Genomic DNA, 19,431 nt, shown 5'->3' with positions numbered 1-19,431 from the left:
TCAATTGGAATTATTGTTGTTCAGTTCAATTGGAAGTGTGTAGAACATGAATGGGGAACTTGTGGCCCTCCAGATGTTGTTTGAGTCAAATTCAGCTGGCGTGTCCAATAGGCAATGTTGGGAGTTGGCTCAGAGCAGGGGTAGGGAATGTTTTGCCCTCCTGGTGTTGGTGAACTACAAGTACCATTATCCTTGGCCACTGGCCACACTTGCTGAGGTCAATAGGACCTGTAGTCCAGCAACATTGGCAGAGCCAACACCAGGACTGCAGACTAAGAAATACATATAGATAGCTCAGGGTTGTTGGTTTTGTTTTAGCTCTGTTAGCCAACATCATGTTGGGGTGCCTGACACTCTCTCTGGAGCTTTTACTGTGGTGCACTAGATTTGATTGTCTGTAACAGTCTTTAAGCTGGGCCTTCACCTATGCTCAGCCTTTATAGTTAGTTGTAAACCCAAAATGTCATAAGTCTCCTGTGACCCCTTTCCAAAGGAAATGAAGCATGGGTAAGGGCTGTGCCCCTTGAACTCCTAACCTTTTAGGGAAGTGGAATGAAAAACAGGGACACAGGGAGCTGCTTTATTCTGAGTCTAACCATTCATCTAGCAGAGGCAGATTTAGGAGAGTGCAACCGGTTCAGTTGCAGGGGATGCTGCAACTGTGATTTAGAATGGAGTGTGGGAGGAGCACGAGGGGGGGGGATTTTGGCATTGCACAGGGTGCCATTGAAATTTGAGTCCCCATGGTCCACCTCTACATCTAGCTCAGTATTGCCTCCTCTGACTGGCAGCAGATCTCCAGGATTTCAGAAGGGAGCTTTTTGCACCCTGGAGATACTGAGGGTTGAGCCTGGGACCTTTTGCATGCAAGCTAGATGCTCTACCACTGTACAATCCTTCCCAAATAATAATACATCTAGCACAGTCAGTATACATAGTGCTTTAGGAACCTTTACTTTTATATGTACATCAGATTTGAAATTGTAGTCTCCTTGCGTCGTGTCATGAGATCTGTAAAAGCACCAAATAACTGAATATCTAATCTGTTGACTTGTTCTTCATCCAAATTCAGTTTTGCCTTTACCAGCTGCCTTATTTCAGAGCACATTCTCCTATCATCTCTTTACTGCAAATGGGCCTCTGACCGAAAAAGCACCTTTGCAATTGAGCTGCATTTGTAGGGATTCACAACCCTTATGGATCTGGCTGATGCTCCATTTGGAGAGAGGCGGGGAAGAAAAAACAAATGTGCACTAAGAGTAATTAAAGGATGTTGGCTCATGAATAATACACCATTTTAACTGATATTTGCCAAGTATAATAAGGCGGCCCCTCAATTGACAATGGATGCTCTATTATGTGATGTGATTACCCACTGTTTTATACGATATTTAACGTATTCATTTATTTCTATCATCGTGTGCATTATCAAGCGATTGTTTTTTAATAAATTAATTTGCCTTATGTCTTGGGAGCGTTTGAAATGTGGCTGAAGGCATAAATGAAATTATATGGTGTGTGTGTGTTGTCTGGGTATTGACTGCTTTGATTGGTGACTCTTAGCTAATACACCACAATTTTCAACTCCTGCAAGAAGAAATATGGCCCTGAAGGGTCTTTTGCATTCATGGCAGGACAAGAAGCCTCAATGTCAGGGGTGGGGGATCTTTTTCAGCCTGAGGGCCACATTGGCAGTGATGGGCGGCGCCAGGTGCAAAAGTGGGTGATGCAATAAATGTACAATATACCCTTGCATAACAGGCTAGCTTTAGAGTTGCCATATTTCACAAAGTAACATTGTTGAGGTTCCCCCTGGATGTCAATTCTGCCTTTGAAATCCCGGTAATGTCTGGACGTATGGCAGCCTTACTAGTTTCTACACACACTCACACAGTCTCCCTGTTGTCGATCTAGACAAGCAAGAGGCATTGCAAATTTGCAGGGCCAGTGATGGCTGTGGCCTAGGAAGCGTTCCTGGGACAAACAAGGGCCCCTGGACTTTGGTTTATGTAGCACAGATGATAATACAGTATAAATACAATGGAAATTCCTTCCTTCTGCTTGTTCATGTCCAGATGCCTGGGTGGAGTCCAAAACGAATTGATTTTATTTTCCGCCCCGCCCCCCCTTGTGTACCTAGAAAAGTTATCTGCTAAGAGCTTTGTGCTGGAGGAGGAAGATGGTTGGAGACATTGATGGGTGGGGCCTATATTAGTGAGTGGGGCCAATGCCTAAAGTGGTTGGGGACTTTCTTTCTTTCTTCTGCATGAAAAACAGGTGCTCTGCCACTGAGCTGCAAAAAGGAACAAAGCTCAGTGGCTGAGCATTTGTTTGGCATGCAGAAGGCTCCAGGTTTCAATCTGTGGTATCCCCAGGAACAGTTGGGAATGTCCCTGTTCTGAAACCAGGGAGACCCACCACTGCTCAGCAAAAACAATTCCAACATTGACAAGTATCAGCATAGACAATTAGATGGACTTGGTATTAATTCAGCTTTTTCTGCTCATGTCACCTCTCTCTGTCACTCAGGGTAGTCAGGTAGTCAAGCAGCAACAGCAAGGAGGAGGAGTCACAAGGCTGGACAACTCCAGGGATCAAACTCTGGGACCTCAGTCCCTGGCACCAGCCTCAGCTGGTTTGTGCTTAAGGAGAGCCTGCCCCTTGCTACATTCCCCAGCTGAGCACTACTGATGTAGACATGTGTCTACATATTATTCATATAAGAAGCACAGCCCAAGTTGTTAGTGGTTCTGCTATCAGTGGTTTCTTTGCGTGCAGAAAGTCCCAGATTCCATCCCTGGTGTCTCCAGGCAGGGCTGTGGAAAGCATGGAACCCTGGAGAACCACTGCCAGTCAGTGTAGACAGTACTAAGTTAGATGGACAAAGGGCCTATGGGACTGAGGTGGCACCTTGGTCGGAGAAGGGCTGTAGCTCAGTGGTAGAGCTCACCTGTTTTCGATGCAGAAGGTCTCAAGTTCAGACCCTGGTCTAAAACCCTGCTAGTTAGTGTAAACAATATTGAACTTGATGGACCAATGGTCTGACTCAGTATAAGGCAGCTTCCGATGTTTCTGAAAAGAATCAGAATCCTCTGACAGAAGCCTTTGCTCCCGATGATGCATTTCCCATTCATCTTTCTCATATCATTTATCGTCAGGACCCCTGCCTATGCCTCATGTTAACACACAGCAAATTGACCCTTTCATTGTCTAGCATCCCTGAATCCAGTGACTTTGTTTCATTGACTGTACAGCGGTCCTAATCCCATGGTTTGAGCGATAGTGTAGTTAGGAGAGTAATGTGAAATCTCTGCGCTTGGGCTCCCAGCTGTATTAGGCAAGAGGATTAGTCCTGAGCCTTCAGTTAAGACTGAAACAACACATGATGTCCACAGCACATAGATGCTGTCAGACCTGTTTGTGCAAGATGGTAAACAACATCTAATTGCAGGTGTTGACAGGGCTCAGGCTGTTCTGATTCACCTTGCATCAACGCTGCTCTATTTTTTTTATATTTTTTTTAGAGGCGCCTTTCTCTGTCTTTGTATGGGTTTGTGTTGTTGTTTTTAAAAGCCTGACAGGTGTCATAATAATAATGAAATTCCCTAATTCCAATACGTTTCTCTCCATCGCTCCTCTTCTCTTTCTCCCTCCCCCCTCTCTCTTGTGTTTTTGTAATGCTCATGTTTCCTCTGCTCCTGAAGATGAAAGAAGCAACTTCCCTGAAAATCAGGGCCGTAACTAGCTTCCCTTTCAGTGCACAGTTATCATCTCTTCCTTTCTGAATTGTGAGATTGCAAGATGGAGCTTGGAGGTGGTGTTGGTGATGGGGCACCCGGTAACACAAATGCTTGAGAGATTTGATCTTTATGAATTTGAATCATGAGATGGCACGATGGAGCTTAGAGGTGGGTTCTTGGGGCGCTTTGTTGGTAGAGATGCATATGCAATGTGATTTTTGCAAATTTCAGTTCCAATGAACTTGATCCATACCTCATGGACTGATTTGAGGACTGGAGCATAAGCTTTCCATTTTGCACTTCTGCAGCATAAGTGTAGGCTTGTTAGGGTGTGTGTGTGTTTTAAAATTTGAGGGAAAAGATATTTCGAAATATGCATTTTGAGAGAAAATGTATCCAAGAATCAGTATTCAAACACATATTAAAATTGTGAATTTATGTGCGTATATGTTAAAAATCTCCTCCCCACATGACTTTCAAGTAAACTCATGCAAAAGTGAGCTGAACAAGAAAAAGTACACCCCTATTGTTAACTTGTATCTCCAAATCTCCCCCTAGATACCTGCATTATATAGGGCTGAATAAAGACACTGTCAATCAGTCTTGCAAGTCATTGGCTTCATTGTGAACTTGAGTGCATACAAAGTTTCTAGCCCTTAGAATTCTTAAAGGAAGCTTGAAAACATGCCTCCATTGTTGGGTGTGGTTTCATTAGAAAAATTTGCACCAGCTGCAAATTCCAGGCAGAGTTTTGAGCCATGTAATACAGAGGTTTGATAACGAACATGTTTCTTTACCCCATGTGCAGAATACTTCCCTTTCCATCCTATCTCATAATCACAGTCTTTGCACATCCAGGATTAGGGGGTAACAGATCCCATGGTGCAGTGGCTAGGCCTGTCAGGCTAAGTGGTAGCTCAAGCATTTGGAAGCAAAGGATTGGATGCATTGCAGGCTGCTGTTCACTGCAGACTCAGCTTGGGCCAATGGTTCGCTTAGAAGTTTACACTGGATTTAACTCAAACTGCTGAAATGCTGCTGTTCAATCATTGCTAACGCTTTGCTCGGTGGGAAATTCCTGGCAGATTCTGCACTTGTCTAATCCAATTTACCACCACAACAGATTTTTCTTGTGGTGATGTAAAAGCAGACTCAGAGGACCTCGAGATGCCGTTTGACTGTAGCAGATAATATGGTTTCCCAAGTGCTAGCAGTACTTCAACTACTTTTGCAGGGTGGATGGGCAGTTAGACCACGTACACATTGTGCAAATGCCCATCCATGATGCCCGGGGACCTGTATCATTTGGCAGCAAAGTGTTTTAAGTGCTGAAAACTTCTGCATTGTTTCGAGTCTTCTCCATCAGGTTGAAAATCCCTCCCTCCCTCTTTGCGTGTGTGTTTGTGTGTGTGCGCGCAGTTCCTTATAAGAAGTGAAGAAGCATCGTAAGTGGGGACAGACCGCTCTTGTGCTCAGGTCAGGCTTTCAGACTTTCCACAGGTATCTGGCTGGCCACTGGGAGAACAGGATGCTGGGCTAGATGGGCCATTGGCCTGATCCAGCAGGCTCTTCTCATGTGTTTAAGCATGTTGGACAGTGTGTGGCATTTGGGAGAACCCCTGATTAGCTAAGAAAAACTCTAGCAACTCAAGGATTCTTCCAAATGTTACATGAATATTTCCAAAAGAGCCTTTTTGGTGTAGCTTAGGGGTGCAGCAGCTGCTTTGTAGACTGTTGTACACTAACCTGATCTCCGAGTGGAGCAAAACTCCAGGGGTTCCAGGTGCTTACCTAGGGCTCATATTTCCTTTGAAGAAGAGTTTGGAAGAAGAAGAGTTTGGATTTGATATCCCGCCTTTCACTCCCTTTAACGAGTCTCAAAGCGGCTAACATTCTCCTTTCCCTTCCTCCCCCACAACAAACACTCTGTGAGGTGAGTGGGGCTGAGAGACTTCAAAGAAGTATGACTGGCCCAAGGTCACCCAGCAGCTGCATGTGGAGGAGCGGAGACGCGAACCCGGTTCCCCAGATTACGTGACTACCGCTCTTAACCACTACACCACACTGGCTCTCTTTGGGGAATGAGGCACAGAGAGACTGTGGTGTCTTTATAATATATGGTTTGTTTACACATATATACAACCTGAGCCTACAATGGAGGTTTTTCAGCCAGCCACTCTGCCAGCAGCTGCCTCCATTTGATCCAGCTGCCAGCACTGCTGCCAGCTTTGTTGCTGCTTCATTCTCTCAAGCCATTCAAGGAGTGTTGCTGTTCTTCCCTCCATTTTGACTCAGGCACACCTCACACACAGGCCTTCCTCCAGGAAACACCAAGCCCGCTTCAGACACCAGTGTTGCACACCATCCCATCTCCAGGCAGCGCAAGATTCCAGGGGTCCCAAGCACTTACACAGGGTTTGTGCTTCCTTTTGGAAATGAGGCAAAGTGGGGACTGCGGTATCTTTAGGTTATATGTTTATTTACACATATATACAACCTGAGCCTACAATGCAGGGAATCACAGCATTAAGACCCCAAAAAGGTTTTGCTTCTCCCATAGCCACAGCCTTGGATTCAAACAGGTATCAGGCATAGCTCTGTCTCCTAGCTGCCCAGCCTGCTGCCTGCTTCCAGCATCTACTTTACACAGACTTAACTACCACACAGTTGAGTGAGGGGGGCACCCATTTGCCCTCTGATGCTCAGCCACTTCCTTTGTTATCTTAAGGAGTCATACTCACTAGAAATCTAGTCTGACTATTCCAGGAATTGAATTTGCGCTGGATCCAGGAATTAGAAGGGGGCTCAGGCGTACTGCTTATTCCTCCCCCTCCCACCCCCAAAAGAATAACTCACAGCAACACAAAATGTCCCAGGTTCAATCTCTGGCAGGCACAGCTTATCTCAGGTCTGGTCTGGGAGTCTTCGTCACCCCTGGCTGGCTTAGACCTCCCAGGCCTGTGGCAAGTGTACTAAGCAGGCCTGATCTCTGGCATCTCCAGGTAGAGCTGCAAAAAGCTCTGACCTGAAACCCTGGAAAGCCACTGCCAGTCAGTGTGGACAATACTGAGCTAGATGGACAAAGGACTTGGCTCCTGGGTTCCTGTCATGGGATGGAGGTGGCAACTTGGTAGGAGAAGCACCATAGTTCAGTCGCATGCAGAAGGATTCAGGGCATTTCTGCCCCCCTGACTGAAACCCTGCTAGTCAAAGCAGACAGTACTGAGCTAGACTCAGTATAAGGCAACTTTCTATTTGTGGGGGTAGTGCTAATTCACTACATGCAAGAAGGCTTCAGGTTCAGTCCCAGCATATCCAGGTTGGGCTGGGAATATCTCCTGCATGAAACCCTGGAGAGCCACTGTCAGTCAGTGCAGACAACACTGAGCTTCCTTTTTTCTGCTTGTGGGCTTCCCATAGGAATCTGGCTGACCACTGCAGAAAAAAGGATGCTGGATTCAATGGACATTTCGACTAAACCACCAAGGGTCTTCTTATAGTCTTACATTTGATTGCCCAGGAACCCCAGAGAGTGAGCATCTGCATCCATGATCTGAAGGAGGCAATGGGCTCATTACTCCGTCTTGTCTGTTCCAGTGGGGAAGGGCTGTAGCTCAGTGGTAGAGCACCTGCCTTACATGCAGACAGTCCCGGGTTCAATCCCTGCCATCTCCAGGTAGGGCTGTGAACAGTTCCTACTTGAAACCCCAGAGAGCCACTGCCAGCCAGTGCCAACAGTGCTGAGCTAGATGGACCAAAGGCAACTTCCTATTTTGCTATGCACTGTGCTTTAGTCAGGCAGTTGGCTGCTCTTTTATCATCAGCCCCGCCCTTTCCTTTTTCTCTTAAAAGCGCAGACAAAAGAATAAGGCCACCTTGTGAACTGCCTTGTATTATATGCAGAGACGGTTCCCGTTGACAGCTACCTCTTGGATGACTCCATCAGTGCACACTTTATCTCCAGCTGTCCAAGTAAATCCCCCTGCATTTCTCCATTTCTCCCTTGCTCCCCTCCACACAGATGGATTAGAGCAACAAACATTTTACATGCTGCACATCATTAGCTATCCTCCCTCACTACCCGGCAAATAACAACTGGGCTCTATCATCAGGACATTCATAACACCTTGACACTTTTACAACTGCCACGCCGCACTCTTACCAAAGCAATCTCCTCTTTTAAAGGCATAGGGCTAATTCATGGAGCACCATCCGGAAAGTGCTCTTTTAAAGAAACAAGCACGATTTCTCAATGCTGCATAAAGTACACGTCTGTGTCTGGAGGGGGAGGCAGGAGAAACCTTCCAGAAAAATGTGCATCCTGACAAATGCTGCTTTATTAAATCATATTCAAGTTAGAGCCAGAAAACACACAATCTCAGGCTTGTATCAAACTATGTTCTATTCAGAACAGACCCTTTGAAATTAATGAATCTAAGTTAGCCATGTCCATTAACTTCAATGGGTCTACTCTGAGTGGGATTAGCAATGGATGCCACATTTGAATTTTGCAGGACAATCCAAATAGGGAGAGTCTTTGAAGGTTCATTGAATCCTTTCTTTTCTACAGTCTGGGGAGAAAATTAGCATGTTTGTGCACAAAGAAGGAAGCAGAATATACAACCAGTATCAGTCCCAGGATGCCTATCTGCCCTTCTGCCCTATTATGTCTGAATGTTTTGGGGAGGGGGACCTCTGCGTATAGTCCTCACTAGACTGCGTCATTTGAGAAAGCAGTGGGAGGGCATTACATGTTTGGATTGTCATCCTGTCACATTTAGGAGGAAGCTAGTGAATATGAAAACTAGTGTGTCAGGGATCAGAGTGGTCTAAAATTCCTTTCTGCTAGCTTTCTGCTTCAGGGAGTTTGAAGCAGGGTAGAATAAAACATGTGATCCACATTTGCACTATGGAAAATGACTGTTTATGTCATTTCATTTTAGTAGTGTTAGTTTAAGGAAACTTTTGAAGTAAGCTATATTTTGTGCTTTTTTTTTAGAATACAGTGGTACTGCTGGTTACAAACTTAATTTGTTCCGGAGGTCCGTTCTTAAGCTGAAACTGTTCTTATCCTGAGGCATGCTTTCGCTAATGGGGCCTCCCGCTGTGTGCTAGCCTCTGGCACACGATTTCTGTTCGCATCCTGGGGCAAAGTTTGCAGCCAGGAGCAGCTACTTTCGGGTTAGCGGAGTTCGTAACCCGAAGCGTTCGCAACCAGAAGCGTTCGTAACCAGAGGTACCACTGTAAGTGGGTGTGCACGGCACTTTACCAAATAATAAGGAAGGTCTCTGTCCCAAGGAGCATGCAATCAGAATCGCATTTATGTGATTTATTACCAGGCTACTGCACAGTTTTGGGAGGGCTGTTTAAATTGTTGCTTGCCTTCTGGCCAAAAACGCTGCAGTATCATCTTGTTACAGATCAAGCTCTGTTTGAGGATTTCCTTAGAATGCACCCTTGCATTTAGAAAGCCACAGGCTTGTAAGCAACAGACACTGTCTGACAGTGACTTCCCGTGGTTTCAGACATTCGCAGCCCCACCGTAAGATGCTTGTGATTGAAACTGGGACCTTCTACATGTAAAACAGGTGCTACATAGTATCATAGACTTCTAGAGTTGGAAGGGACCACAAGGGTCATCTAGTCCAACCCCCTACCATGCAGGAATGCTTTGCCCAATGTGGGGCTCAAATCTACAACCCTGAGATTAAGCGTCCTATGCTCTAGCGGACTGCTGAGCTACAGACCTGCCTCAAAAAAAAAAAAAAAAAAAATTCTCAGGTGTATTACAATGCCTTCTAGTGCAAACCTCCCCCTCCCCCCTGCCGTAGGTAAGATATTATTTAAAAAGAAAAAAGTACAAGGGAGAGCCCTTCAAATAGCTTATTAAATCTAGAAAAAATGAATAGGAAAACTGAAGCTTTAAAAAAAAACCAGGAGTGCAAAATGGGAAAGAATGCTGTTGGAGGGAGAAAGAGAGTTTATTAAATAGCCAAGGCAGTTCTCTTCCGAGCTAGATATAATTATCAATTCTTAAGCTACAAATAAGACCAAAGGACAAAAGAGGATCTGTCTAGACTATCTCACTTACAAGATATTGATTGTTCCAGTGGTAAACTGGTTAGTATAAGTGTGTTTGGCTTGAAAGGTCATGAGTTTTAACACCTGGCAGAGAGCTATTCAACCTTGACATAAGTCAAATTATTGCAGTGTTGCTGAAAAAAAGGCTTTCTAATATTGTCTTGCCCCAAGGATATTTGTCTTTTGTTCTGTGGAAGGTTACCGGGGGGGGGGGGGGATAGCTTAGTGGCAGAACATGTGCTTTGTGTGTAGAAGGCCCTTGGCTTCAGTCCCTGATATCTCCAGTTAACGCAGGGCTGGGGAACATAATGGCCTCCAGGTCCAGCATGGCTAATGGTCAGGCATGATGGGAAATGTAGTCTTAACATTGACTGTAGTCCAGATAGTGTTGGACTAAAACTCCCTCCATACCTGACCATTAGCCATGCTGGCTGAGCCTGACTGAAACTGGAGTCCAACAATCTATGGAGAGTCACAGCTCCCCATGACTTAAAAGATCTTAAGGCAGGAAGCTTGGCAAAGGCCTAAGACCCGACAGAGCCATTGTTGGTCAAAGCCAACCATGAAGATTCCTGAGGTGTTTAGCCTTTGCAAATTCTCATATGAAATGGCCTGATCTGCTCCAGGCATTAATGTGCAAATTAGAACCAATCCACCAAATTGCACCGCTCTCTTGGGGGGAAAATGAGAAATGGAGAGAAACTAGGATTGATAGATTTGTCTATCCCTGCATGCAACCCAGTAAACAGTAGTCCTCTGGCTGCCATACAGGGAGAGCGTTGGCCCTTCCAGATGCTTTTGGACTGCAGTTCCCATCATCTGTGGATGTTGGGGATGATGGGAGTTGAGGTCCAGTGACAATTGGAGAACCATATAACCACCACGTGTTTTCCTTTGGCCCTGTAGTCAAAGGCACCTGATGGTTAGAGCCAAGCAGTCTGCCAGGCAGGGACAGGGGGGACAGAGCTTCCTGTACCTTTTTTTCTTTAAATACTGCATTTATACCCCACTTTTCAGACAAAACTTGTTTCCTTAAGCAGCTCACATTGATAAAAAGGAAGGAAGGCCACTTAGCTTGATAGGGAAGACACTCCCTATTATATAGAGACTTTGCTTCCATATAAATCAGTGGCCAGCACCTCTATGGGGAAAATCCAAATGTTGCTGCTGGAGATCCTACAACTGTATGTACCTGCTCTGACGTGGCCTTACATGGCTTAACTCTGTGTTTCTGTGGGATTTCTGCATGATGAACTTCCACTTATTTGCATGTGGTTGTCATTTCACTGATATCTGTTAGGGAGGGAGCGGGGGTACCAATTTATGTAAATTTTCTGAAACGGCATCTATCAACAGATCAATAAATAAATTTGACTGAAGGGAAATGTACCAAAGTACAATGCAGCATTTAAAGCTAATGGCTTTGAATTATCGAGCACTTGAACCATTTATCAAAGAGCAAAGTAGCAATTATTTTGGAAATATTGTTCCTTTTTATTTATCACACAGCCATTTCATTCCTTTTAAATATTGTTACTTTGGTTGCATAAGGAAGGGCTTCTGAAATGATGGAAGGCTGTAAGGAGCAAAGTGGTAGGGGGTTGATCGGGTGGCTGATGGTGGATTTTAGCTGCCTGACAGGCGCTCTCTTAGTGAAATAAATCTGCTAGGAAACAAAATGTGTGCCTGACTTTGGAAGCTTGCTCTAGCTGAATGCATGGAGGCAGGCATGAGTGTTAGAGCAGTAAGATAAGGGCACTCCATATATGCTCAGGGGCTCTGTGTTTTCTCTTTTTGAATAAGATGACATTCTTTGTTTTGTTTTGTTTTTAAAAAGAATTGTTTACATAGAATCATAATTATCTGGGATTGTGCAAGCCAGGGATTATGGATGAGGTGGCCTAGAAAATGCCACATATCTCTTTCACTTTGTCATTTGCTTTTTCCTGATCCTCTTTTCCTTCATTGTATACTTACATCCAAGACTTATTAGCCTTTTTCTTTGCAAGAGGGTGATTTAATGCTCTTGGACCTGATGTGTTCTTTTGATAAATATTCCCTGTGAAATACCTGAAACATTCAGTTACCTGTTGTGTTGTATTTTGCTTTCATTTGTATCAATGTACATAAAAATCAATAAAAATAGAAAAAAGAAGAAAATATTATCTAATGAATTTAGAAAGAAGTTATATAAATGAAGCCCTCTTTAAACGGCTTCAAAGTAGTTGATTGTCGGGCACCTTTTCATTAGTTATGCTAAGACTACTTTTTGATGTTACCACTCCTTAGCCTTTATATAGTATTTCACATACATCATCTTCTAATCTATACAAGAAGGACCAGTATTATTAACCCTGTATTAATGATGGAAGCTGTGGCTAAGCTTCTGTGATGGTCCCTTTAACTATCTAGAGGATGCGGGTGAGGAGATTTGGCTAAAACTAGGAGAGTCATGAGAGGTGGCTTGTGGAATTCAATAAGGTGTGTCTAGCACTGGTTGCACTTTTGTGGACAGGCAACGTGGTATGGTAGCTAGAACAGATTTGGGGAACCTATGGCCCACCAGATGTTGTGGGTCTGCAATTTCCAGCATTCATCTCTGGGGGCTATGCTGACTGGGACTGAAGGGAGTCCCACATTTGATGGGTCAAAGGCTCTCTATCCCTGGATAAAAAAAGCGACAACACACAAAGAGATCTGGATTCAAAGGCTTACTTAGCCTTGAAACCCACTGGGTAATTTTGGGCTAGACGCTAGCGCCCTTCCCAACTGTAAGGTGCAAGGCTGCTGGGGCTGGGCATGGAGAGGGGAATCTTAATGTAAAACAGGGTCAGCCCCCCCATGAGGTGAGGTGAAGCAATGGCCTCAACGCCGCAGGCTCAAGACTGTTGGGAGGGGCAGCAGATTCAGGCAAAAAGTGCTAGGCCGGCCCTGATGTAAGATGAATCAGGCAATACCTAACTGGAAAGTATTGCGTATAATTCCCAATCACAAATAATTGAAGCTTTAGGAGAGTCAAGTAACCATTTTGTGTTTATTTGTTTACAGAAAACCTGATGCTGGGTTGCAGATGGCTTACAACAATTTCTGGCATGAAGATAAGCTACAAAGCACAAAAAGAAGAAAAATTTAAAAAATCCCCACAGACAAATGAACTCGGAACGAAACAAGAACAAAAATGGCATTTTCATGGCATTGAAGAGTTCTTTATTTTTCCTCAAGTTTTCTTTTCTTAAAAAAAAAAAAAGGCAAAAGGAACTAAAGACATTCACGGGAACCAGACTTGCTCTTCAGGTGACAATATTCAAGCATGTTCTTTTATTACATTTAAATTGGGGGGGGGGGGATACTGAACAGAGCATGGTGCTGGGAGAACTGAGACACTGGCAATAGTTGGTATACTCCAACCCTCCTTAAAACTCTGATCTGAGATATGGATGGAAAAAACCTCCCAGTCCCTCCAGCTGGTCACACCCTGTGTGTTTGTAAAGAGACATTACCCCCCACAGTATTTAGAGAATGGTTTGCAAATGTATCTTTTAATATCATATTTTATGGATATCCTGCAATATATTTAATTAGAAGGGGAGCAACCTGGACTTCGGGGCACCTTCTCTTTTTAGGCAAGCTAGTTCTTATTTGCAGCCAAGGAGTTTTCTTGGTTATTTAAGATTTTGGGTTGTTTTACAAAATGTTAACAAGCCAGAAGTGAGACTGGCAAAGGGGATGCCCTTCTCGGAGAGTAAGCCCTAATTGCAAACTCAAATCCCATAAAGTTCGCTGGGTGCTGTTCGCAAATGGATGGGGGAGACCCAAACACCATTTCGATTTCAGAGAGGCAGCCCCCTGCTTCGCCTGTCAAAATGTACATGCAGCAAGGAGCAGACAACTCCCTTGTGAGTGCATCCCTGTAGGAAACACAAGCTGAGCATGTTCACATGCTACTTTTCTAGGTGTATGCTGAAAAGAGAGAAGGGGGCACATGCCTAAAAAATGCAATGTGCTGCCCAGCTTAAAAGAAAAACAGCATGGGAAATGGTTCTCTGGCTTTACTCTGGGACACATTGTGAGCAAAGAGCATAATTAAAAAAGAAATGGCAGAACATAATCAAAGAGACCGAACTAAGCCTGGGGAAATTATATTGTCCGATAACCCTGTCTTGTTGGCCATCTCCCTCCTGTCTTTAATGCTTTTCACAATGTCAGGATGGCTATCATTTCGTTTAACACTAGCTAATCTGTATTTGTAACCTTCTAGATGATAGGATTGGAACGATTCCAGCACTGGCAGCCCCCCCCCCCAGCATCTCTCTCTCTCTCTGCTTGGGTTTTGATCTTTCCAGGAGCTGCCCACTACTTGCCCTGCCTGCCAATTCGTTCTTGGATCAGCTTCTCGCTGAGCTCCCACAAGGCTGCTGCAGTCATTTCATTCTGCGCCTCTTGTGATGGCAGGCAACGGCAGCAGTTGTTGAAGTACATCCCTCCCAGGCCTTCCAGTTCTGGGGCAACAGCACAGTAGACAGTCGTGGCCGCTCCTTGTTGCTGCAATTAGAGAGAGAGAGAGAGAAAGGTGGGAAATAAGCACACTGGATTTTTAAGAGAAAAATTAAAGATTCCAAAGAAAGGGCAGAAGAAGCAAGCACCATTGTTGAGGGCAGATTAACAACTTGACCTCCATACAGAGTGAGCCCACCCACCTCATTCCACCTTTTGTGCATTCATATAAGCACTGGCTTTGAGTTAAAGTGTTCGCAACTCAAAGGGGCAATTTTGCAAAATTAGCCTGATATTTGCAGAGTTTGTGCACCATTACCCAGCTGATCCTACAGGAAATAACATGTCGGCAGTGTCTCCCACTGTGGCTGGGTGATTTCAGCCCAGCACTGCAATAGTTGTCAATCTGCCCCAGCAAACAATGCAGCTTTCTTGTCGGCATCTGGAGTCAAATTCTAAGGTAACGGCTGTCACACTTTAACATTCTTTCTATACGTAAAAACCCCTCTTCCCACACAAATGCAGGTGTTGGTTTTACTCAGGGTTTTTGCCATTGTGGGATAATTTGCTCGGGGATATAACCACCCAGCAATTTTGTGTTGTTCAGATATCTCCAGAAGGCTCTGGAGAAGAGGAGAGCCCCCTTCAAATTGGTGCACACTATGGTCATAGCCACAGCATACGTTTAAAGTGTATTTAAAGCACATGGCTTCTCCTAATTAATCCTAGGAAATGTAGTCTGTTGGGGTGCTGGTAACTGTAGTTCTACAAGCGATAAACTACACTTCCCAGGATTCTTTGGGTGAAGCCATGTCCTTTAAATGCACTTTGTATGCATGGTGTGGGTGTGACCTATGATACTATGCACCTAGTTGCCTCTATGCATTTACTCTAGTGTAGAGCCTGGACTCCATGTATAGACTAATAAACATGGGGAAGTTTCTGCAAGCACAGTTCTAGCTTAAAGTGGAAGCTGTAATCTCATCACAGTTAAATAGTTTACAGTTTCTTACAAAATGTTTAAAGCATTGTAAATGGGGGAATTTTTTTTATCAGATCTTGAGATACTTACTGCTTTGCTCTTCACAGCAAACTAATGCATTTTTATTTTTATTATTTTAAAACCTCTTGTTCCAAATGAACCCAGGCACTCCAATTATGGCCTATCATATAAAGTGCAATCGGGACTGATGCCAAAACTGTCCATATATCTCTGGTCAACAACTTAAATTGTGTGGGTGACACCAGCCACAATAAAGAATGTGGCTGTGCACAAACTGAGGTAGGGAGATTCTGCTTTTTCTCTAGAGATGTATTCTGCTTTTTCTCTAGAGATGTATAAATCTTTATGAAACAGAGTAGGGATCTTAGAGCCAGGAAGAGAGCATGTCCTTCCTCATGTCTGTTGCTTTCACTTCAAAAGCCCAATAGTCCCATGTAGGCAGAGTGCTTCCCATGACCAGCTATAGACAGTGCAGAAGACTGGATCAAAAAAGATTAACCTCTTACATGCAGGAGGATAGAAGAATGGTTACAGGATTGTGCAAAAAAGTTGGCACTGCATCAAACTGTGTCCTTTCACTTGTGCAATCACTTGCACAAGCAGAAACACGAGAACTTGCTACAGAACCTGCCCTTCATGGCTCTAAGCAAACGCTCACACAAGGACTATTTTTCTATCTGTCTATTTTTCTTTCTACTTTGAATCCTTTCTACTTTTTTGAATCCAGCCTAGAACACCATGATCTCACTATGCTCAGGGCTGTGTGAGTACCACAATTAATTCCACAGCAGTGCAGAATGGAGTGTTTGGTGCAAAATGTTGGCTCCACATACAACTCTAACTCAGCCAATTGAGAACGGCAGAGCCCAGTCAGAAAAGCTGTAAGAACAAGGTGCTATTTTGAAGTCTCCATGAAAAATAGTATGTGTGATCATTTGGGAAGACAGTGTCCATTCAGGTCTACTTTTAAAACCAATACAGTTTACACAGCAAGTTAAGATTGTTTATCGGCATTGCTTTCCTTCGTATGGTAACTAATTATAATTGTATCCAAATAAAGAGACTTACAAAGTCAAGATTAAAGTCACTGCCATTGCAGGGAACTAATGTGATAGTGGCAACCATTTTTCCTGGTCCCTAAATAATGTTATTCTTTGCAACATTTATGGTATCTCACAAGCTTGCTGCTGAGTCCCTAACAGGACAGTGGCAGTCAGAAATAATTTATGGGGTGGAATTGGATCTTTCAATGACATTATCACCCCAATGAAAATACTTGCTGGGCAAACAACAACAACAACAACAACAACAACAAAACATTTCTCCAAATGGGATAATCAGAAAGGCTGCTGTGTCAACCCCCAACACCCTATTAGGTTGGCATTGGCCACAGTATGTAAAATTAGGGCTTATTCACACATGCCTGCACATCGTTCACTGATGGTGTGACCCAGATGTGGGAAATCTTTGGCCCTCCAGGTTTATTAATTTATATCCTGCTTATATGCCAAAATGGCTTTAAGGAGTTTACAACTATAATTGTTACTGAACTACAACTCCCCTCTTTCCTAGCCATTCACCATGCTTGCTGGGGCTGATGGGCGCTGTAGTTCAGCAATACAGTGGTACCTCTGGTTACGAACTTAATTCGCTCCAGAAGTCTGTTCTTAACCTGAAACCGTTCTTAACCTGAGGTACCACTCTAGCTAACGGGGCCTTCGCTGCTGCAGCCACTGTGTGATTTCTGTTCTCATCCTGTGGCAAAGTTCTTAACCCGAGGTACTACTTCTGGGTTAGGGGTGTTTGTAACCTGAGGTACCACTGTATCTGGAATGCCAAAGGTTTCTCACATCAGCTGTAAACAGAACCCAGTGAAAAGATTGCTTGCTGCAGCCTGCTCTACAGCATAGAGCTACGCCAGCATAACAGACTCTGTATGCTGGGATTTCATAACCCTAAAACTCAGTTATACAAGATCCACAGCAGTGAACCCCTTCCCATGCTGCTGTCCCAGCTGTTTGGCTGCCATACACATTAAACCTAGTACTTGCACAAAAGATATAGAGATAGCAATGAAGCTCAGAAGGCTCTAACCTGGACATGAACTCCTGGAGTTCTTAATAAGGCCATGGGGGCTCATTAACAAGGCCCCAAATTCTTCTCCAGCATCTTGGTTTACCCACCCAGTTCCCCAAGCCCCGTTCCCTTTAAAAAACCATTTGTGTGGTTCATGTTGCAGTGATAGTAAAAGTGGTGTTTTCAACCCATTTCCTAATTATCCCTAAAATGGAATGCAGCTATTCTAAAGCTGCTGCACACTGGGTCAAAATGTGCACACTGTTGGACAGTTCATTATTATATTATAATTTGCAAAAAATAAATACAAACTTGTATTTAATTTCAAAAGGAATTAATCAAAATGAAAAAGAAATGTTTAAAACAAAACAAAAACCAAAGCAGAATCTCTATCATAATGTTTAACAACAGGTGTGCATTTCAAGTCCAAGGGCACATACTTTGGGGGTAAATGAACACTTTCAAAAGAGGAATTGCTTAAACACATTCAGTCATAGGAGCTGGCTGTTTGTTTGCTCAGTTTTCCCCTTAGCCAACACCCACTCCCAGCATCTTGGTCCATGCAAGAAGCCATGGAACAAGATGACCACATTGAGTCTAGACAAAATATTGTGACCTGCAAAATATTGTTCAATTAAAATTCAGAGGAGACTTTTATTTGCTCCTAAATTTGTTGTATGACAAGAGATCTGCTTTTCTGGGGGAGTGGGGAGAGTGGTTATATTAGAGTTACTGACTGAGGAAGGAGGTGGGTAACTGCTGAACTCGAAGTGCTGAATGAAGTCAAACCTGAGTAAGGAATTGCAATCCATTTGAATTTTTTGTCTGTTTTTACTTATTCTGGTGAGACACTACTCCTTTCAAACCTGGTGTTTGAAAGCTCTTATTCTTTTCAAAGCAGAGCAGATATGTTTCTCATTATTTCTAAACCAAAAGCTCCTGTTCCCGCTACATTTAATGTGTTGGGGCTTTGTTTTGTTTCCCAGTGTGTTAAACTATTTAATGTCACTTTCATGAAAACATTTTATAAAATTCAAAACCTGGATAAGAATTAACTCTATAAGCCAATGTAATAGAATAGAGAATGGTAGCCTCTCTGTATTTTAGTTTAGTTCTTTCAGCTAGGTTAAAGAATTTCACAGCATGAATATAATAACTCTATTACATTATAGATCAATCCAAAAGCAAATATAGAACAGTTGTCATTTTCATAGACATGTATAGGATTTTTCCTTAAGGGCAAAATAAAGCTAATGTGATCTATGCAAAAGACTAGTCTTTCTGCTCTTGCCAATATGTTTTGCTCTCCTGTATTCCAGCACAGACTCACTCCAATGATAAAATTATAAATAAAATTATTCATAGTCTTCTGTTTACCCTCTTATGCATATATCAGTTTAACTGCCATCACCCAAACTTCAGTAATCCAAACTAAATATCAACTATGTAGTCTTCCATATAACTGATGCTTTGCATGACACCACATAAATACACTTCCTCATTTATGCAGACCTCTTGTTAAGGCCACCACTCAATTAAATGAATCTTTGTCAAATAATCATATGAGTTTTAATTAGAATTATTACCTGCTGAAAGAAACTGTAGTTGTGTAATCGGATGAATTTTAGTCAATTGATTTCATTTGCATACATCTTCATGGGCATAAAACTGATAGATCTGAAGAAAAATAATGCCAGGCTACTCAGATTTAACAGTTTTTACAAAGGTTTGTTTTGTTTTGTTTTTTAATGTTTCGTTGATTTAACAATATCTCTCTTGTTTTGAACTGAAGCAATACTACATCTGGGACACTGAAAATGGTGGTTTGCAAATAAAGATGGGGGGAAATTGATTCAGTTTGCAGTAAGGCAAAACCACGTAATTCATACTTCTCAAAATGCTACATAGACTGAAACACAGTCACCCTTTGAAATTCACATTTCCCCTCATTTTTCAAGGCAGTTCTTCAGCCAAGTAGAAAAATGCATATACTAGGGTATATATTTAATATAAATGCACATATCACTGAAAATTAC

General features: G+C 43.2%; 2 protein-coding genes across 2 annotated transcripts in view; one reads left to right on the top strand and one right to left on the bottom strand.

Moving 5' to 3' along the window:
• The window catches only part of MAF (MAF bZIP transcription factor), a 239,207-nt gene extending 226,202 nt beyond the window's left edge, over positions 1–13,005 (top strand). Inside the window, exon 3 of the mRNA XM_028739626.2 lies at positions 12,871–13,005. The gene's annotated coding sequence lies outside the window, so the exon portion shown is untranslated. The remainder of the gene's footprint in view (positions 1–12,870) is intronic.
• WWOX (WW domain containing oxidoreductase) overlaps positions 12,838–19,431 on the bottom strand; it is a 571,088-nt gene continuing 564,494 nt past the window's right edge. The window contains exon 9 of the mRNA XM_028739628.2: positions 12,838–14,364. Within this exon, the coding sequence (XP_028595461.1) occupies positions 14,176–14,364 (189 nt within the window). The 3' untranslated portion in view covers positions 12,838–14,175. The remainder of the gene's footprint in view (positions 14,365–19,431) is intronic.

Source organism: Podarcis muralis, chromosome 7, assembly GCF_964188315.1.
Source record: "Podarcis muralis chromosome 7, rPodMur119.hap1.1, whole genome shotgun sequence".
NCBI classification, from domain to species: Eukaryota; Metazoa; Chordata; class Lepidosauria; order Squamata; family Lacertidae; genus Podarcis; species Podarcis muralis.
The sequence above is the reverse complement of the archived record's forward strand: the minus strand, read 5'-3'. Positions and strand labels throughout refer to the sequence as shown.